Below are 22,872 nucleotides of genomic sequence, written 5' to 3' on the forward strand. Positions count from 1 at the left end.
ACATGCAAAATTAGAAGGATGAAGTGGCGATGGGCAGGACACACGGTAAGAGGAAAAGATAAATGGAGCAAAAGTGTAACACAATGGTATCCTAGAGAAGGTAAGAGGAAAAGAGGTAGACCGCACAAAAGGTGGGATGAAGAGATAAGAAAAGTGGCTGGCGTCACATGGAACAGAGTGGCCCAAGAAAGACATGAGTGGAAACGGTTGGAGGAGGCCTTTGTCGACTGGCAAACAGATCTACAAAAAATAAGCAAAATTCAAATAAGAGACTAGATTAAGGTTTACATTAGATTTTAAGTTTTATTTGTATTAGAATCATATTATAATAATTGTAATGTGGATCTGAATAAAAGGCTTTTTATTTATTATTTATTTATTTATTATATTTTTTTTGCATGCCGTACGGTCGTGTGTGAGCGAGAGGGAATGATAAGCGCCGCCATTTCAGATTCGTTTCATTAATCGGTATTAGCATACCTAAAATTGTTTTCTGCGCATGGGATTGTACGATTTTCCGAGTTTGAATCGTACTGTAGAACGCTAGACTGTGGCTAGACTATCTATGATCTATCACATTACATCTGATAAGTAGATGCCAAATAAATAAATAAATTAAATTAGGTATATGTGGGAACTTGAGCTAAAACACGTTCCCGTTTATTGAAACCTAACAATGTATAATATAGCTACTGCCTACCACTAGCTTAGCATAAATACAACCCCCATCACTGGTAATGAGATTTACAAGATAACATTTGTTACAATTAAGCCTTTATAAGTACTAAAGATTAAAAGATAGAGCGGAGTTACACAATACTGTACCTACCTAATATTATATCTGACTGACAAAAATACGATTAAAATAAAAATAAATGGATAAACAATCACAATCATTTAAAATTTTAATGCATTAAGCATATGAAATCTTTCTAGAGTGAAATCATTAATAATTAATCTTGCGCAAGTATATGTACTAAGAACATTTTTTCAATATAAATATTAATCTACTAAAATTTATTTCCTCCAATACCTACCAGATAAAGATATGTATTCAATAGATAAATGTACGTACATCATACAGATATTATCAAATAGTTTCATGGAATTGTGTCGAAATATTGTAAACCATAGAGATAAAAATCGTACGATCGGAAGTTCCGAGTTCCGACTATTACTAGTAAAGTTACCCCGTTACGAAATGACGTGGAAATTTTGTACTAATTTTAATTAATGTGTGTGGCTGATAAGTTAATTTAAATAATGTACTATTTGCTTATTTCTTAGTGTCATCATAAAGGTTAAATAGTACATACTTAGAAAGATAATAAGGGGGAGAAATAATTATAAGCTTTAAAAGAACATAACGTAAAAATTATGGTACTTGTAGTAATGAGAAATAAACGGAAACTAGGATGATGCAATTTTGGTGCACGCGACGTCAGGGCGGGCGCGCTCGCGGGCTTTGTGAAATACTATATTGTACGCCTTTCCAGTAAGCATATATACAGGCGTCTAAAATTTTTATTCAACGACCTAGACACTCTTATAAAAAACGATGACACATCATATTCGGTTATATAAAGAAAATATTATCATGCATATATTAAAATAAACGGTGATTACCGTTTATTAATTAGTATAATATAGTACATATATGCTCAAATTTTAACTCGAAATATTTTCGCTCATGATACCTAATGAAACCATTTTTTTTGTGTTAAATCATTCCGAGAAATTATTTTGGGAAATATCTTAATTACTGTAAAAATATTGGTCAATTTTATTTAAAGATCATCGATCTCGTAGAACGTCTACGATTACAAAAACAAACAACACATGTTTATTGATCGATCGGCGGTTATCGCTTACCCATCCATTCAACTCATTGAAATCGCAATAATAATTAAGTGATAATTTTCGTCGTAATGAATCGTGATTTTAGTTTCGGACAATTTGATGGACTTCAGAGTACTTATATATCGCAGCGGCCGCACGCGGCCGACACTCAACAGCGAGCCGTCGCGACGTATACTTCCCTCGTAAGACGTATACCGTATACACTGTTTATCCATTTCGAAGTACCCACATACTCTAATACCATGAAGGCTCTGATAATCCTGCTGGCTTTGGTCTCGTTCACCGCCGCCATGGTGCCCCGACATCGGGTGAGTGTTCATCAGACCTTTTCGTTGATTCGCACAACTTTTATATAAATCTCAATACTCGTAAACAACATGTATTATTGTCAAACCATAATCACGCAGTTTTAGTATCTATAGTTAGGTCTGAGTATAAATAAGATCGATTAAACCTAGCTTTTTAAAAAAAATGTTTTGAATTTTTTTAACCAACCAAATTATATCTATGAAAAGCATTTTTGTAAAGAAAATCCTAAAATTTGTTTAGAAATTATTTGATAAATAATGTCTACATATAGGTCGAATGATATTATAGGTATTTGAAACTTGAACCTGAAATTGTCGTAAATTTATTTGTGCTAAAGTGTTTATAATTAGCTAACCTTGATGCTTGAACGTACTATTTTGTGCTTCCCCTGTTTCTAAGCTAAACTTAGAATGAGCTTAACTGTCTTGTGTGTGCTTTTTTGGTAAATGTATCAAACAAATGGATTTTATTAACAACAAAGTGAAGTTTTCTTACAGGATATCAGTATTTATATAAGTACGCTTAAATGAGCGTATTTTCGTTCAAAACATTTAATAAAATTATTTGCACAATTTTTCAAATACCAATCGTACATACAGCAATAATTTAACATTTATTTACAAACGAATGGTTTCAAAATGTAGGTATAGGTTTAGTCATCATTTCAGGCATCATTTCAATCGATTAACTATAATAATTATATGCTTAGCGTAGCACTAAAGAATATTTATCTTTTTTTTTAAATCAATGTTAATTAGATTCACGAACAAGGAAAAAAAAATAACCAATGAGATACTTATTGTTCTAACGATTACAGGTGCTGTATTTTTAAGAAAAGTTGTAGTACCTATATACCTAGGATTAACCAAATAATTATCATGTTTGAGTTAGGAAGATCATATTCCATGCTTCGTGAAGTGTCTACATAATAATTACCTAGGAAAATACTTATATGACTTCCGACTAAAGCCAATTTCTCGCGATATCTAGATGTAATACAATAAAAAAATAAGTCGATAGCTGCTAATGCGGATTGCACCGGGACTGGTCATAAAATGGCCTGATATAATGACGTCTCAAGTAACGAGTATGCGATATTAACTGTCTGGGTATGGGACTGACGCAGACATTCCATTTTCTGTTTGGCAGCTCGAACAGTAAAGTTTCAGATCAGCACTTGCGTTTCATGGTAATTACGTGTTCTTAGTAATAGTTCGCTTACGACTGAGTCTGTCAAAATGCAGATAAGGTTTTGTTAGCGTATGACACAATTTTACTGCCCTTTAATGTTTGAAGAATCTTTTTTTATGTATTAAAAGCTAAATGACGACTGTCGGACAATATTCTATATATATGTATATATATATATATATATAAATACCAACTTGGGCACTAAGTTGATCCAGCCCGACTGCCGTGCATTCCTGACTCCACCTTTTCCCCGATATTACTCGACTCCGGTTGCATAGATCTTGCCCGGAGTGGCAACGGCGCAAATATTTGAGCGATGTTGCCAAACGTATTCGTGGAGAAATTGATATACTCAACATTTTTATTGCTAAGATCTCGAACTGAATCGACTCCGTAACGGCCGAAATTCAGAAACCCATAAACACTTGTTGGCTCCGTTTTATATACCAAATCCAAAGTCGTATGTTGATCAGATTCGTTTATATTATCAAAATTACAGCTTTATTTGATCCGACAAAACGAAACTGTATATAAAGTAACATAGATTATTTTTCGTAAACCCTACAGTATTTGTTGGCTCCGTACACAAACATATTATAGTTAGGTAATGTTCCATACATTGCTAAATCCGCCTAGACTAGACAAACTCGACTTCGTAACGGTTCAAATTTTGAAATGCTCAAATACTTCTTGACTCCGTTTTATATACCAAATCATAAGTCGTATGTTGATCTGTTCCATTTATATGCACTTGCATGACATTGACATGGGGATATGAAATTAGGGCTACCAAAAAATCTCCTGAGTTTTATGGAAGTTGAAGAAGTCGACCGTAATTCAATTGAAACTTATAGAAAACGTTGTGAAACTAAAAATACGGAACCCTAAAAAGATAGATTTGGACGAACCTTTCGTCATACAGTGACGGTGATAATTCTCAAGTAGTATGCAGCCTACAAATAACAACCTACCTCTTGAATCAGGGCAACTCTTTGGCGAACGCTACACGTAAGATCCATATTGTGATCCGTCAATATTTACTATCGGATTATGATATTTATTGACGTGTAGGGTAGTGTATTGACGGATCACAGTACAGGGTTAGTTTTCAATGACCAGCCAAACTTAAAATTAAGATCTAGATATTAAACCAAAGGTGCATTTGAAACATTATTGTCGAATAAAATTAAATAAAAATAATAGCATTCATTTGAAAATGTCTTAAAAATTTCCTAAATCGTAAACACCCCCAGAATCAATGCACTTGTGTGCGTGCGCGCATTGCCAAATTTATGTGTGTGCTAACTTCTACCTATCTAGGTTGTTGAACTGAATTGTTGCTTTTGTAATGTCCACACGTTCGCTTTTTAGTGGTGGACAGGAATGAAATCTAATTAAAAAAAAAACGTTTTTTTTTTCATTAGTTCTAAAATGTTATCGATTCTGAACCATTTCTGAAAATTTGGCCGGTCATTGAGAACTAGCCCTGTATATCGCTGGATTTCTGGAACTCCTTGTGATCTGATCCCAGGACCTACATCGCAATATTTATCTTGCCGTCATCACGTCTGGCTCATACAAAGAACGTTTCAGTACTGACGCGATACGTATTGATGGTGTAGGGTGTGCTGTGATCCCTCCCAAGATACATCAGTAAATATCAAGATAATTATCATAATATTTATTGACGTGTAGCGTTCGCCTTTGCCCTGATTCTGATATCAATCTGATAAAATAATTAAAATGTTAGATTTAGGTCAAAAACAAATGACGACTCATATTCTTGCACAAATTATCCATTGCGGAGTAAATATGAGTGTACGCAGATCGCCAACACGTTTAACCAGCAGTGGTGCAGTGGGTACTGCCGGTGGATCGCATCCCGATCTATCGAAGCTAAGTTCGTTTTCTACGAGTTCTACGCCAACTGATACTTAAATTACTTACAGAAAACGGAAACAACCGCTAGAACAAGATTGCAGCTGTAATGATGATATGAAGGATATTCGGTCGGAGTTGAGCCGTATTAGTACATTATTTGAAAAATATGTATGCTCAAATGAACAAATAGTAAACAAAATTCATTCAATTAAACATTCATTTCAACATTTCATTCAATTAAACAAAATCATTTCGGCGGTATGGCGACCATTTAGAATCGTCTGAAAAGTATGGCGATGCATGGCGATTTTCGTAAATGGCTGCACGACGATGGTTACCTGTGCAAAAGTTAGCCTGGTACCAATAAAATAATAAATAAAATAAAATTTATTAGTAACTTCAAATATAACTACAATATTGCTCTGCCTTCTGAACTAGGTAATTCCTATATCTCAGAAGGCAGTGCCTTCCCTTGCAAATTCCATGTTACATTATATTTGGCAAGTTCTTCTTCTTCCTTTGCCTTATCCCTTTATTTGGGGTCGGCTCTCCTCGTTCTCATGCGCCAGTATGGTCTATCCTGGGTTGTCTGTTTATTCAATTGGGCTCTCTCCATGTCTTTTGATATGGTAGACCACCAGGTGGCGGGGGGACGTCCCAGACCCCTTCTTCTATTTGGCAAGTTTAGTGCCCTCCTTACTACGTGGTTTTCTTCACGCCTCATTACGTGTCCATACCATCTTAGACGCTGTTCGGTGAGTTTCTCTGAGATGGGAGCGACCTTGAAACTTCCTCTGATGTACTCATTGCGCACTTTATCAAGTATATTTGGCAAGTTAACAAAATAAATTTTAGTGACTAATGATAAAGGATACAAAGTAAATGATTAAGAAAATAAAAGTATACGATTTGAATTGCACAATACATTGAATTGTTTTTTTGAATTGTTTTTTTTTTAAATCAACGCATTCGCGTCGGTATGGCGGGCTTTATGTCACACCGGAAAAGTATGGCATGACACTACCGTCTACATCTTTTTTATGGGCTATCGGTAAATTCTAAAATTTTTGTGTTACAAATCGTTTGACTTTCGCTATTTTTCCGACGAGTTTGACTAACGCCCACGCGACTAAGCCGCCGGTACCAGCGTTCACACCATAATTTTTCTTTCTGTCATTGCGTACTAAGACCCCTGTAGAACCGCCATCCTGTTACAAATGACTCGAAATTTTGTGTCAATGACTCCCGATCTACTAGGTTTGCGAATCGACAGCTCTCTAAAATGGAATCATCACATCGACCACCTAAAAAATAAATTATCAGCACTTCTTAGATCTCTGCGTAATATTACTTCTTGCATTCCTCATAAATTACGCCACACCATCTACAACACGTTAGTAAAGCCTCACCTAATGTATTTAATAGAAGTATGGGGGAGTGCTTACAAAAATAAATTAGCGCCACTCCAAATTTTACAAAATAAAATCATTAAAACTATCTTTTACTATCCTTTTTTAACTAAAAAAAATCTACGACGACACTAAAATAATGAATTTAAAACAATTATACTTTTATAATACGTGTATGTTCATCCGCAAAGCGCTACATAAAAACATAAATACAAATATTATATTCTCAACATCAAATCGCCACTATCCTAATAGACGAGCTAGCTATCTTGCCCTCCCGAAGATCCGAACAAATTATGGAAGGCGAACGGCAACATACGTTTCTATAACGGGAATAAATGTCTTTAAACCTTCAAATGGCTAAGGCCGCAAGCGACCAATGGCTGAGCTCGGTGGGCTCTGATTGGCTCATTTGAATCGGATCAACAAGAGCTAAAACGCAAAAAAGGTGGATTTGTATAAAAAGCACGTAATTATTATTATTACTGATGGTGACACTTGTGGCTCCGTTCGGATCCACATACGGACGGTGGTGTGGCAATGGATCCACAAATACCAACCGGATCAACAAGTGAAAACGGATCAAATAATTACTAACTATATGGCACGTTTGATCAACATAGTGCCCGTGGAGATATCTATATATATAAAGTTATTAGCTTATTTAAACTTTTTTAAATTGAATCGAAATTTTAGCGAGATTAACAATGTTTCCAACAGAATTACCTACTTACTTTAAATAATTAATGACGATAGTAATTACTATACATTAACTAGAAGGATAATTATTATATAATCTTCTATAATATAAAAATGAATCACAAAATGTGTTGGTAAGCTCAAGGTAAGGCATAACTCCAGAACGGCTGAACCAATTTTTATAATATTCCTTGAAGTACGAGAATGGTTCTTATGGAGAGAAAACGTAAACATGTACCTACCACTGGTGAAGCCGGAGCGGACCGCTAGTTTTTAATTTTTTTTTTTTTAATTATGCATAGAGAATTTAGAAAAGAAGAAATAAAACGGACGGACTAAAACCAAAAGATGTAGAAGAAGTATCACATTCGTGTATTTTAGACGGATGTACTGAAAAATCGATTTTAAAATTAATAATATCAGCGAAAGCTTTATTCTCAATCGGTATCGAGGCGCGAGGGCGAAACAGCGGGGCGCAGTTAGTTTTCAATGTAGCATCCTGAAATCGTCGAGTATGGCAGTATAATTAGGATATACGTCACAGTTTTCAAACCGAGCTTCCGGTGGAGAAGCAATTCGAGTTTCTCACGGATACCGCGAGCCAGGATGACGTGACGTCACGGGGGCGTGACGCCTGTCACGTTTACATCTTCTGCACTAGTTGGATTACGCAAACGTGCATTGTTATGTTACCGTAGGTCAGTTGTAGAGTTTATTGAATAATAGCCGTCGGTAGGGTTACTTTTAGCATGAAATTGCAACGTTTTTATGATGGAACGATAATCTTTATTAGAAGAAATTGCTTGACGACACGATGACATGCTATGCAAATTTTATTAATTTCTCATTTCAATGAATGCAGTTTTGGTAGGTACTTTTAATTATTGTTCAGTTCATCAACTTATTTTTGCAACAATTTTGTAATTATTGTAAGTACCTACCTAATTTTAATTTTCCATGTGATTAACTATGTAGTCGATAACTTTATACTTAGTTAGTACCTAATATACAGGGTGTAATCGTTAAGTGTGCACAAGCGATTATTCCGTAACTATTGCAGATACCAAAAAACTTTAAACTGATATCGAAAGTACTTAACCTAATGAGTAAAATGGCCATAATAAATTTTTAAAAATAAAACGAGAAATATCCAAAAATGTTACATTAAACGCTCCCATACATTTTATTTCCCATACATTTTGTATTCATAACAGATTTTCGAAGTGATGTCCTCATTGTGCAATACAATAAGGAGGTCCATTTACAGTTTCTAAATGAACTTCCCTTCAAATTTGCGAAGTAATTAAAGCAGAAAACCAAAAAAAGAAAAAAAAAGCTAAAATCTTTCATATTAAATGTACTAGGTTGATCCAAAAGTAATGATAATTGGGTATTTCCTGTGCACATAAAAATATAAAATAAATGTTTTTTGCTTGCTCATGTATTCACCAAGTAATCACAAAAAAATCATATCAACAGGCCACGTTTCCAATTATTAACATTAATTTGAATGTGAACCGTGCGTGCCAGAATGTTTCCCGGCGAAAAGAAGAAACAACGATTCGACATGTAGAGGGTAAATTTCTAATTTTTAATGATATCAGGATAATTTTTTGTCACGTTTTGTGATCATGGACGTTACCCGAGTTCACCATGTTTATGCTGAAAACAAAAAAACAATCAATGTCGTGGATGCGAGCTTCCAAAGTGACGATGAAGAAATTCAAAGTGAAAATCAGTAGGTTAGATTAAAGCGGATGTTTTTTGGGACGCTGAAGGAATAATTATGGTGGAATATTTTAACCACTTTATGCCACTTTATGGGGCTCTTACTAAACAGACCAAATTAAAAGATTGCGGTAGGTTAGTAAGGAAAAGAGACATGGCAAACTGCGGACCTGAACGCTGTTTCACCAAGACAACGCACAAGATCACAAAGCGGCAGTTGCGATGGCTGCCATTCCCATTCAAAAATCGGCATTCCAAATGCTTGAACACCTACCCTATTTTTTAGATCTAGCTTCTATTTACTTTTATCTCTTTCTTCGGCAAAAGAAACACTTTCTTAGCAATAAATTATTTTAAGACGACAGCGAAGTGATGGTTGCGTGGAGGGTTTTTGTGGATGAAGTCAAAGTTTTTTTTTTAAGTTTAGAAAAAAAAATATTGAAGTATATTTTCTAGTTAGAAGACTAGCTAGAGTACTACATAATTATTATAACTGTAAAGACCTTGTTTAATATTGATTATCATTACTTTTGGATCAACCCATGTACATGGGATATTCGTATCTCATACTAAATGTATGGGAGGGTTTCAAGTTAATTTTTTAGATATTTCTAGTTTTATTTTTAAAAATTTATTATGACCATTTTACTCATTAGGTTAACTACTTTCGATATCAGTTTAAAGTTTTTTGATATCTGCAATAGTTACGGAATAATCGCCTGTGCACACTTAACGATTACACCCTGTATATGTTTAGCTACTGACACCGAAGTTTAAAGCTTTTTTAACCGACTTCAAAAAAAGGATTAGGTTATCAATTCGACCGTTATTTTTTTATGTACCTATGTACACCGATTACTCAGAGGTTTCTGAACCGATTTATGTTATTATTTTTTTTGTTTGATACAGAATGGTGTCGAATTAGATCCATGAAAATTTTATTCAGATAGGCCCGCCAGTTTTTATTTTATGAGCATTTTTGTCTGATCTCGATGACTTAATTGAAATGTAGAAAATAACTTTGATTCACTTCCCGGTATCCGATTGAGCTGAAATTTTGAATAGGTACGTATGTAAATTGGATAGCGATGAAACATTATCATGACATAGAGCTGATTTGATGATGGAATCGGAAGGTGGCCATAGGAACTCAGTAATGTACCTATTGACTCAACTCTATCGAGTTTGGGCTCGTTTGATTCGTGTTGAAATATACACTAAAAAGTATTAAATATAAAATACTTAGTTAAAAACAACCGACTTCAAAAACGGAAAAGTAAAAAATAAAAAAGATTTGAAATTATTAATTAATAAATATTATTTAGATGTCTTTTTCATTTTTTGCTTTTCCGTATTTGAAGTCGGTTGTTTAACGTAGTTATTTTTTTATGTCTTCATATAAATAATTGTGAATGTTATTCAATTGTTTTTTTAGTCCATGTTGATTTCAACCCAAAAAAAGTTAAACCAAAAGTATATGGTAATTAACTAATTAGTATTATTTTTTATTTAGCAGAAATATAACATATTAATGGAAATTTATTTGATTTAGTAACGTTTGGTTGATTTAATCGACTATCTATACTTAATATTATAAAGCTGAAGAGTTTGTTTGTGTGTTTGAACGCGCTAAACTACTGGTCCGATTTGACTGTTATTGATCTGATACTCAGCTATGTAGAGAAGATGCGCTATGAAGATGCGCCGCCGCAGAGTACCTACCTATGCGAGTAAGATGCGCAGCTCGAGCTCGTACTGCATGTTGCCGGACCTAGAATAAAAAATACAAATAAAAACTCTCAAAATCAGTTTCGATTAAACTAGAAAATAAAATAAAATAAATAAATTAATGAGAATACATAAAACTAGGTAGGTACTCAATATCAATAATATTGACTGTTCCTGCAAGCAGAGATATGAACATAATTTTTCCATGAATGAGTCACCACCGGATTAACATCTGCATCGTAGTAAGGCTAAGATGGTAAATAAGTCATCGACCTACGCTACCATTTACGCAGTATCCTGTTTACATGTTTTAAATGATAGCTAGTCGATCCACGTGATTTTCAATTCCATTCATCCATTGATACTACAATATTACAGAACGCCCATTATAATAAAGACACGTTTATAATGTGCTTCGCTTTGTAACCGATAAATATACTGAAGATATAAACTGAATTTATACCTTGAAGGTATATTGTTTTATAACTATTTAAGTCAATAATACATAATCTTTTTGGGTGCACCGTGCATTGTTCTGTTAGAATTCTGTCGTCACTCTAATAGGCGCCGTAAGCCTTTGTATATGTAGCCATTATAACGGAATAAAAATTACTTACCCGCTTGGATATCATAATATTATTTTCATTGTTGCCGTAACTGGTTTAGAGTGCATTCATAAAAGTAGTAGGTAAAATACGCGTTATCAGATTATACGGAATTAAAGACAGTGTGACAGACCCTTTACAGTGAATTTTCCATGCTTAGTCGCACCGGATACGTTCAAGGGCACAATTACGATGTACGAAAGCAGAATAATATTGTGTACATAGTAGGGAATATCTATTGATAAATAAATTATACTTATTTTGTTATTACTTATTATGGTCCAACAGATTAACAGTCAATTAAAGTCGTTTCGGAGTAACTTGGATTAGGGATACTTATCTTTGTTATAAAAGAAACAACGAAAAAAATAAAGCTCAAACGTAACCAGTTCATATTGTTTCATATTAGGTCATTGTTATTTGTAAAAAGTAAATTTAAATTACCAAATGATCAAGAAGTTTCTCAAGGACTCAATTTACAGCTAAACTTGTACACGCCGAATGTTCTTAGTTAATAATACAAAATTTCTCGGATTCGGTTTCAATTGGATTATGTAGACAGTGATAATGATGTTTAATAAACTACAAGATAATAAAATGGGCAAGTATCGTACGGGCACGGGTGCCTCACAATTATTTAGAGTACGATAATACGATGACCTGACCATGACGTCATTTGGTTCACACGATACTCAACATATTAATTGTAAAATTGGAAATTGATACCGCTATATCGTATTTACAACTTAGAATTACGATAGCGTCATTGACAAATAAAAACAATAACATTAACGACGCAATTTGTTTGAAGTTATGCTAGAATACGCACTTTGATCGGTAACCGTCGCCGCTGATGACCTTTCAGACATCTTATCAGTAATTGATTTGCTATAAATCATTGCAAAAAATATTTCTGAATACTTTTGTTTATGTGTTTTTAACTTCTGATGATTTCTTCGTTCAACGCCCTTTAGACTATGTACCTATTTAATTTTCAATACTTAAACATGATTGCTAGGCTTTGTGACGTAGACCTGTATTGTAAATTTTAATTAAAAATTAGTTCATTGTTTTAAATAGTAGCAATTTGCGTATTACGTACCTATATGCAGAGCGAGGTCAAAATATATAATTGTGCAAATTAATATTTAGCAAAAGCAACTTATTTTTTTATTTTTTTATTTTACAGAGGGCGATAAACGTAGAAGAAGAAAATACTATGAAAATCTGCGCGCCCAGCACTCCTTGTGCTTGGTCCATTTACCAACCCGGCAACAAACACGTTGAATCTTCTCAAATACTCCTCTTAACAAATACATAGTAAGTAGATATATATACTATACTAATCTATACTTAATATTATAAAGCTGAAGAGTTTGTTTGTTTGTTTGAACGGGGTAATATCAGGAACTACTGGTTCGATTTGAAAAATTATATAGGCTAGGTATATCATTGCGCTAAGACCAATAGGAATTAGACGGGGGTGATACGCGAAGCGCAGCTAGTTGTAGGTAATAGGTATATAATGAGATTGTTGATATGTAATTGAAGATTAAAATTTTAATCCATCGCAAGAAAACCTATTATAAAACATTAACTATTTAACGAGTCTTTCTTCGACTAATTGTCCAGAGTGTAGAGCTTTCATATAAAGCAGAAACATGTTGTAGAGCATGAAAAACATGAAAGACGTGTTGAAAATCGACGAATTTTATTAAAGATTTCACAAATTTTCCAGTTGCAATTGTGACGTTGGCGAATCGTGCCAAATGAGTGAAGACAGTGCGACAGCGAATGCGTTTGTTCATCGTTGCAAAAGGCAAGGTGCGCCGGATAGCTAGCGCGCCACTGCGGCACCCACGCGGCACCCCAGTGCGCAGTGGTATCTACGAGTCTGACGCCGCTATTTATCAATAACAAAACGTTGTTCCATCTGGCAATAACGGTGTTCACTGTTCACCTTCTTCACCTACCTGTGCCGAACTGCCGAGCGGTTATTTCCACCAATTTTTACAATAATACTATTAAAATGAATTTATTCTGACTTAATAATGTAAGACCGTTTTTTTAATGATTGATTTAATCATAAATCAGAATATGTAAGATATTTTTGCATTTTAAAGAACCTTATTAGGATCAAATAATTTAATACATAATAATAATATCTACATTTGATTATTTTGATTTTTGATCATTAATCTTCTATACGGACATAGGTATATTATTAGGTATTCGTTTTATTCCGCCTTGAACATTGATTAGGATTTTTTTTTATCTAATCTTCTATCTAAAAACATTATGTTTTCAATGAGTGACATACCTACTTGTTACTCATAGCGTGCTTCTCGTATGTTACATACACAATACAGGTACCCACACTTCTTAGACAACACAATCATAATACACACTCACAGCACAGTATTACAATATTAGTGCTCACAGTTTCTGTTATTTTTCACCAGAAAAGTCAGCATTCCAAAAAGTGAAGGCAATTGGTGCAGTATGTTAAAAGCGAAATACGTAGCTATGTGTCGTTTTCTAGGGTTTGTTAAAATCCGTTAAAAAGTCTTTAATTTCTAGATGTGTCGTTATTTATAACAAATGAATTTGATAAAATTAAAACATAATAATTTACACAACTAAATAAAGATCGCTAATGACCGATCTTTTAAAAAATTAAAAAAAAATATTCCCAAATTTCATTTAGGTATCACTTAATTATTTATAATTTTAGTTGGGTAGGTACCTTCTGTTTATTATAACGATATTTTTATTTTTATTTTATTTTATTAGATCGACCAAGCGCGTTTTGGAAACCTAGCATAATCTCATCTGTCGTGTAAAATTCCGAAATCAATAATTATTGAAGTCACCACTTTGTTGCAGACTTTTATACAGATTTTTTATTTGTAAAAATTTTTATAAGTTAGATTTTTTTAAGTTTTGCACAATTTAAGATGAATTAGTGCGTATTGAATTATTTTGTGTTGTCTTATTGTCTAGTTCAATTTATGGTATGTGTTTACAAATTAGTTTAGATTTATCGTTCTACTGACTAAAAATATGAAGTACTTATTAGCTTTTAGTTCTATAAATTTTAGTCCATCCTCATTAAAACGAGATGTATCTACAACCACGCCATTTTAGATTTAGATAATATTTTTATTGTAATATTTCTAAATGATTTAAAGTATTTTTATGTAGGTAGTACTACATAAGCTATTGTCAGATGTATGACATAATACCTATATATTAAGTAATACTATAATCAATTTACCGAATAAATAATTATAGAAATAATGGTGGTTTACTTTTTATTTGGATCAATCTCAAACTTCCTTTAGGTACCTACCTACTGCTGTGTGTAGAAATAAGTCATTGCTAATAAGTTAATAACATTCAATTGTACCTGTGAAAAAAATTGCGAATGAAAAATATCTAAGTACTGTTTGGTCGAAAGCTTTTTTCTGTTAGTATAAAGATTTAAAGTTAAATTAAGGCGCAGGCTAGTCTTAAATTATAATGATACTAGCTTACTGCCCGCGGCTTCGCCCGCTTTGTCTAAAACGATTTGAGATTTAAACTATCCTATCTCTCAAGTTGAATCGAACTGCACATGGTGTGCGAATTTTATTATAATCGGTTAAGTGGTTTAGGAGTCCATTGAGGACAAACATTGGACACGAGATTTATATATATTAAGATATGAATATACACAGCTTGTTTTAAATAATAGATATTTAAAAACCATAAAGTATAGGTAGGTACTTGGTAGGTACAATAAAAGTATATCGTAAATGTTTTTAAGATTGTCATTAGTAGGTATTGTTTTGAAGTACGCATAAAATTGATGACCCCTAAATTATGTTCGAATTGTGCATAATAGTCAATGATAAGCACTCTTTTGTATAGTAAGATGAAATATATAAGTTGCTTTCAAGTTATTTATATTAAATAACAAAGTAGGACCATGATTTACTCAAAACCTAAGTTGCTTTCTCTATATTATAAATATGAAAGATATTATAATATAGGTAGGGACAAAGAGATAAACACAGGATCATCTCTTTTCTTTGGAAGTTGGTTTAAAAAAAGTCGTGTCAGATCTTTACACAAGGCTAGCAGCTAGCTGCTTAGATAGGTAATAAGTATATGTAATTGTATAAGTAGAAAAGTATATTATAAAATGAATGCGATGAAAACACAAGCAATTAATTTTTTTCTTGTAGGAATGAAAGAACTCATGGAAAGCATAACATCTTTAATAGGTAGATATAGTAGGTACGCGAAACGATAAAATTTGAAGTGTTTTTTATCATATTTCTAAATAATTTTTATGGCAAAAAATAATATGTTGACATGTTTACCACCTACGTGACTTTATTCATGGCACAGTTCGTATCTACGACTGTTTACGTTTTATAATCATTTAATGAGTAGTTTTCTTTTTCGACTCGTCTGATGTCAACAAATCGATAGCAACTTGTTTTCGTCAAGTTGTTCATATTCTTGAATTAACTTTTTGTATCAATAAAATGAAATAAAATACATTAGCATACAAATTCTCAGTATTTGAATTGCTATGGGGAGGTCTGTGCCAAAAAGACAATGGTGAAACCAGTGTCTAATAAAACAAATAATAATGCTATAATTAGGTATTTATTTATTGAAGTTAAAACTTCTTTAGCGGCGTTGGGTATAAAATCTTAAACTCGCGTCAGGACACGTGGCCTGATCGAAAAAGCGTAAGACGGATGTTTTTTTTTTTTAGCCCTTAAATTCCATGCGTAAGACGGATACCATTCCAAAATATCAAACATGCTGACTTCTGCCGGCACTCCCGGAGTGCAACCCGTCTTTTTATTTTTTTAATACTTTATTGTACTGCCAACAAAAATTACAAAAAGAAATAGGTACATAAGTTACTTTTAGGATTGTTAATTGAGGCTGTATATTTTATTTGTTTATTTATACTATCCGAACTTGTTATTTGCATATACGGCTGTCCAAAAAAGGTATGTATTTCTGGAGAGTGGAGATCTACGCTACGTTCAGAGAACAAATTCAGGTACCTACTTACCTAATTATTATTAATGTATAACAGCTGCCAGATGGCCCAGATGCGAGATGCCATATGCACTAGGGCTTTCGTTAAAATGTAATTTATTTCGTAGATTAAGTAGATTTCGCAAATTGCCAAATTCACAGGAGATTATATTTTGCTCACTTATTGGCATTCCTGTTAAATAACGAAACTGTTGCCTTATATTTTTTGTCCTATTGATATCTCATATATTTTGTGCCTATATAATATTAGTTATGCACTTATATATTTTTTTATTGAGATGTTCCTTCCAAATATTGCGATAATACAAAATATATCGTTTTGGCATGACAATGCAGATTTGTAGAATAAATGTTTCCTTACGAATAGAGTTTCGCAAGTTTATTTTGTCTCTCAGATATTAAATTTTCCTCGTAAAAGGATTCGAAAAAATTATATCGCTATGAAACTGCTTTTCGGTGGCAAAATGGAAATTTTCAAAGAACAACTCAATATCATAAAATTGTCAATTTTGAAACTCCCAGAAAACTTTCAATGTAAAACTACCCGATGACTGGACTGCCATAGCTCATAAACTAATGAAAAAAATATGAACAATGCAGTTTGTAATAAATTTATATTTCTTATCTATACATATAATAAATCTGTAGAAGGGTCAATTCTGTACATTGAAAATATTGAAAAAGTAAATACCAGGGGGTGTTACTGGATCGACACCAAACCCAAATATGTGATTAAAAAAATTTTTGTCTGTCTGTCTGTCTGTATGTGAAGGCATCACGTGAAAACTAACGGTTTGATTTTGATGTAACTTGGTATAATTATACCTTATTATCCTGGGCGTAAAATAGGATACTTTTTATCCTGGAAAAATACGTAGAAAAAAAATAATCTTAATTTTTCAGTTTTATCCATAGACGTTGTTCTGTAGAACCGCGAACACACGTTGCGTATTTATTATAGGCCTAGCCGTATTTGGGTCCAATATTTATTTATAAGATGTCATTGTCAGAGTTACTAAAAATGGAGAAATAAACCATCCAAGACCGACATCCGCGCGGACGGAGTCGCGGGCGGAAGCTAGTTATGGATAAGGTTGTTCTGAGTTTCGGTGTAATAAAGTGAAAATGAAAATCCTTATGAATTTCTCAAGTAAGTATTGACTTTTGAATAATCTGCCATGCAAGAAATAACAGGCACAGATTTAATATACATACCTAAAAAAAATGTGTAAGACGAATCAGAATTATGTACATTGCTATTATTAGCTTCAATAATATCGTAAGTAGGTAACGTCAGTTTAATAAAGACGTTCATTTATAAGAGAACAGTGCATTTTTTTATACTAAACATTCACTGATCAAACTGTACAAAAACAATATCTACAACCTACATATTATGTGCTATGTGTGTTTACATAACACTCGAGTAGATATATCAATGTTATGAGATAAACGTTACACACCTAAATATCTGTATTTCTGTGTTTAGGTGTAGGTAATTGTGTATTGGTGTTTGATCTAGTCTAAGACCGAAAAAATTATGACCTCATCGACTAATTTTCCGACCGATATAAAATCATCAGCATTAGAACTAATTGGGAATACTCCACTTGTTGCGTTGGACCGCTTGCACCCAGGACCTGGCCGTATATTAGCGAAATGTGAATTCATGAATCCCGGAGCGTCAATAAAATGTCGCTCTTCTTTGCATATGATACAAAAAGCTCGCGAGCGCGGAGATTTGAAACCAGGAGATCCTGTTATAGAAGTTACATCAGGAAACCAAGGTTGTGGTCTTGCAGTAGTATGTGCAGTACTAGGACATCCCCTAACTCTCACTATGTCTAAAGGTAATAGTGTACAGCGAGCTATTCACATGGAAGCTCTTGGTGCAAAATGTATAAGATATCCTCAAGTGGAGGGCACGTATGGAAACATTACGTACGCTGACGTATCGATCCCAATAGAAGCCGCAGTTACTCTAGCTGAAGAAACGGGGGCATATTTCGTTCAGCAATTGTGCAACGAAGACAATTCAGCTGCGCATTACGAAGCAACAGGACCCGAAATTTGGAGACAAACTGGACACAGAGTTGATGGCTTCGTGACTGCTGTAGGAACATCTGGAACATTTAGTGGTGTCTCAAAATTTTTAAAGGAACAAAATCCTGAAATATTGTGCTGCGTCGTGGAACCCGCCGGCTCTGAGCCGCTAAAAGGATGTCCTATTGTAAAACCGAAACATTTATTGCAAGGATCGAGTTATGGAATAGTCCCAAATTTATTTAAACCCGAATTTATGGACGAAAGTATAAGCGTGACTGATGAAGAAACGGAACATTATAAAGATTTAATTGGCAAGAAAGAGGGGTTGTACGTGGGCTACACAAGTGGAGCAAATGTTGCTGCTGCTGTGAAGTTGTTGAAATCAGGAAAACTGCCAAAAGATGCATGGGTTGTCACCGTACTTTGTGATTCGGGTCTGAAATATACTCCAGTTCCAGAATCATTAATAAACTAGTGATATCGGGTAATGACTCGCAACAATTCCGTAAAAATCAGGTTAGTTTTTTTTCGCTTAGATGGGTACTGTTTTAAATCGCAATATTATGTTATGCATTAGTAATTTTTTAAATTTTTAAGATACATCTCGTATTATTCATATAATTTTTTTATTTATAAGTATATAATATGCATTGAACTACCTCGACTAAACAGTTATGTAGCTTATTCCTATTCATAAATAAATAAAGTATTAAAAGAAATGCACTTTAAGTCGTCTACTACGTATTGTAAAAATTAGATTTAAAATGAATTTTACTTTTAACGTCGACTAACTGACTTATTTAGTAGATGGTACATTTTAAAACTGTCAGAGATCTAAATCACGTACACAAATGTCCGCAGTTTTACATCCACACAATTTGTTAATATTTTGAGGGTAGTTGGAAATATTTTATCAAAACATCTTGGGATACCTACATTGTGAACAGTTGCTAGTCACATGACCGTATTTAGCTATAGGTGTTGCTATACAACTTTGCTATAAAATAGACGTTCGCGTCTCGAAGTTTCTTTTTAATTGAAGTGACGCGTCGTAGACGATAGTGTTAAATAAAAATGGAACAAATAATAAAATTTAATTTGGAAGATATAGACGAGAATAAACCTATGTTTACCACGAGTGATACAAAAGCGACGACAACGGTAAGTGAATATTTTTTTATTAAAAAAAATAGCTTTTACGTTCCGGGTTCATTTTTTTTATTAATAAATTAATATTAATATGAAAATATTATGAATGATTATTGATGATTGATATAAACTTTGGTGTTTGTTCGATTAACTAAGTTGAATCATCTACTAATGTCTCAAAAATCCCGACACGTTCGTTACACGTGGCATTGCAGTTTGCAAAGGATCTAACCTACGCAGTTCTGTTACTAATCCAAATTATGTTGAATTTGCGTAAGTTTCAGGATGGAATTATACGTCTTTGTGCAAACATTATAATATTTACTTTCAATATTTACTTTAGGAGAATTTTGGACCGGCGGATACTGCGAATATGATGAAAATTGAAGACAGTCCATTTTCAGCATTAGCTCCACCGTTTCAGAGTCGGGTCGGTAATGATTTGATTAACTTGATTGGTCAGCCAGAACCGAACGTGGGTGATACAGGTGCGTAAATAGCAGACCATTAATTTATTACTAATCTCGGTAGTTCATTCAATATTTAATATAAATGAAATTTCAGCACCTCAGACATCGGAAATCGATGACTTGCTGTTAAATCATCGAAATTCTACAACAACCGGACGTACAGATAGTTTGTATGACGACTTGGAGCAAGGACAACATAATTTTTTCATGGGTAATGGTACCTAAGATATTATGATTAATTGATTTAAATTAAATATCGGTATAGGTTATAATAATTTTGAAAATTGTAAAAAAATATTATTTTTAGGAGGAAATAGACCGGATTCAGGATCGTCGGCGAATTCAAATATATTTTCGGAAGGATCTGGAACCCCCGGCAGAAACGGCGAAATAGTTGACGTTTTTGATTTTCTTATAAAAAGTAAGTATATTTCATTAACCGACTTCAAAAAAAGGAAGAGGTTATCAATTCGGCCGGTATATATTTTTTTAATATTATAGGTACTAATATTTAAACATATTTCTTCTTTCTTAGTCGCGTTATTAAACCCTTAGGTTTTCTTATAACACATGATGTTACAAAATTGATTTATCCATTGATGGATCCGTCCGTATTCATATTTTATTATGATAATGCATTATCAACCGTCGGAAGCTAAAAGCGGTTGTAACACAAAGCTTACTCGATATAATTAAATCGACTAGGCTCTCGGGCATATAACTTCAATAAAATATTTGAAATGTTTTATTCATTTTTATATTATGTGTATAATTATAAATAAAGCAATTGTTTTTTTTTTATTTGTCCCAAAAGACATTGCCTTCATTGTGGAAACTTTATTGGTGTAGGTTTGTCATCAGCGAACTACTACGTGTCGATGCTGACCCGGGAGCAGCTGGCGGTGCTCCGCTCCGTCCGTCCGGGCCTGCTCTACGAATTCTTGCTAGAAATCGCTAAAGTTAGAAGCGACAAGTTTCTACGACGCGCACTACCTAACGTAAATATTACTTTTATTAAGTAGTAATTGCAATTTTTTGGCTTACAGCATTTTCACACAAATAAACGTTGTTCCCGTAATAAAATAAATAATGTACTTGATATAAAATTAACATAACATGGGTTATTACAAGTATAGTTATAATTACAAACATTGTTTACACAGGAGTGTGCCTTCTGCAAGAACAATGGCGAGAACGAAGAGTACTATTCCTCGCACGTGCTGAAGGACTGGCGCGGGCGCGTGCTGTGCCCGGTGCTGCGCGCGTTCCGCTGCCCGCGCTGTGGCGCTACCGGCGATCGCGCGCACACCATCAAATACTGCCCAGAAAGCTCTGATGGCGGTAAGTAATATAATATATTATAAATAACGACTTCGCTCGCTTAATCTAAAATCTAATAAATAAGATAGTACTTACCTCTTGAATCACAATCTATTAAATAAACAGCAACGTAGTTTTAAAGATTTAAGCATATAGGTATACAGACGTTTTTTACTATGTAGCGAAGTCACATTTTAGTTATACAAAGTACCTAATTCTAAATAGACGGTTGTTTACAGGAGCACACCTGTATAAACTGATTAGTGTACAGCTAGTTTAGATCCCTACTGTGCCAAGATTTGTGAAATAGAAACTTAAATTTGTCGACGTTTACAATCTAACTTTCCATTCATGAGTCGAGAAGAATTATTCTCAAAATTCACTTTAATTAATAAATGTTTTTTCAATTTAAAATGTTTTGTTAAAATTAAAACTAAAAATGAACCTTTACTCGTAGGTATTGAGAGGTCAGGCCTCCTGTCCCGTCGCCGCATGCAGTCGGCCTCCCCGCTGACGTTGGGCGGCGGCAACCGCAACATGGGCGCACCTTCCACGCCCGTCACATCGCCTTCGCCAGCCTCTGCCAACCTCAACAACAACTGGTGGACCAACTTTGGCATGAATTAACGTGCCAATATAATATTATGTACCTACTAATACGTATATATGTAATACGCATACATATATCTACGATATACTGACGTATTAAGTAAATTTAATCGGTGTAATTTTTTTCTTCCGATTCGAAGCAAACTGTTCACTTTACTACTTTACGTAGAAAAGTAAACAAAGCAAACGGCCATTCCTTACTAATTCAAATGTTAGTATGCGGGTCATACTTTCTTTGAAAAAGTCGCAATTAGGCCGAATCGGAATTAAAGTTAATTTAGTGGATTTTTCATTGGGCCCTTGAAATTTAAATATTCCATTTGTATTCCCGTTTTAACATTATGCAATTAACTGTCTATGTTCGTAAATTAAATACAATCAAAATCATTGCAATCCAAAATTTCAATAAATTTATTGTCTAATAAAATAATTATATTAATTCGAATCGATAAGCCATCAAATTGTTTTAACCTTTCAAATTATAATTGATTATGTACTGGAATAATTGTACCAATGAAAATTCGAATTGTAGCTATACTCCTGGTGTGGGTTTTACTTGGGTTTTAATAAACGTGTGAAAGCATTATACTATTTGTTTTTTTTTAATATTCCTGTTAAATTGTTCATACAGATCTCGTAATCATTTATACTCTACTTGCAATGATACCAATTGATAGTGATTCCTATAGCACTGGATAAGATACTCTTATCTTACTATACTGATAGCATGCTAGCTAGTTTAAATTTACATTTGCAAATCATTATTTTTTTAATCTTAAATCGTAGATTTATAAAGATTTG

General features: G+C 33.6%; 3 protein-coding genes across 4 annotated transcripts; all 3 read left to right on the forward strand.

The window, feature by feature from the left end:
- The first annotated feature begins 2,000 nt into the window (after positions 1-2,000).
- Positions 2,001-14,079, forward strand: LOC123696064. The gene is made up of 3 exons (XM_045642070.1): positions 2,001-2,168; positions 12,600-12,730; positions 13,149-14,079. The coding sequence occupies exons 1-3, from the start codon at positions 2,103-2,105 to the stop codon at positions 13,249-13,251; spliced, it is 300 nt and encodes a 99-aa protein (XP_045498026.1). The 5' UTR covers positions 2,001-2,102; the 3' UTR covers positions 13,252-14,079.
- Positions 14,080-17,811: 3,732 nt separating this feature from the next.
- On the forward strand, positions 17,812-19,006 carry LOC123696049 (putative inactive cysteine synthase 2). Its single transcript, XM_045642050.1, has one exon. The coding sequence runs from the start codon at positions 18,018-18,020 to the stop codon at positions 18,996-18,998; it is 981 nt and encodes a 326-aa protein (XP_045498006.1). The 5' UTR covers positions 17,812-18,017; the 3' UTR covers positions 18,999-19,006.
- A 508-nt stretch (positions 19,007-19,514) lies between these two features.
- On the forward strand, positions 19,515-22,657 carry LOC123696051. 2 transcript variants are annotated; one of them, XM_045642053.1, is made up of 7 exons: positions 19,515-19,684; positions 20,016-20,160; positions 20,237-20,359; positions 20,450-20,563; positions 20,992-21,140; positions 21,306-21,483; positions 21,920-22,657. In XM_045642053.1, the coding sequence occupies exons 1-7, from the start codon at positions 19,598-19,600 to the stop codon at positions 22,087-22,089; spliced, it is 966 nt and encodes a 321-aa protein (XP_045498009.1). In that variant the 5' UTR covers positions 19,515-19,597; the 3' UTR covers positions 22,090-22,657. The 2 variants fall into 2 exon arrangements, with proteins under 2 accessions (XP_045498009.1, XP_045498010.1); XM_045642054.1 differs by having other exon boundaries at positions 19,522-19,684; positions 20,237-20,353.
- The last annotated feature ends 215 nt before the right edge of the window (positions 22,658-22,872 follow it).

This window comes from Colias croceus, chromosome 12 (assembly GCF_905220415.1).
Source record: "Colias croceus chromosome 12, ilColCroc2.1".
Classification (NCBI taxonomy): domain Eukaryota; kingdom Metazoa; phylum Arthropoda; class Insecta; order Lepidoptera; family Pieridae; genus Colias; species Colias croceus.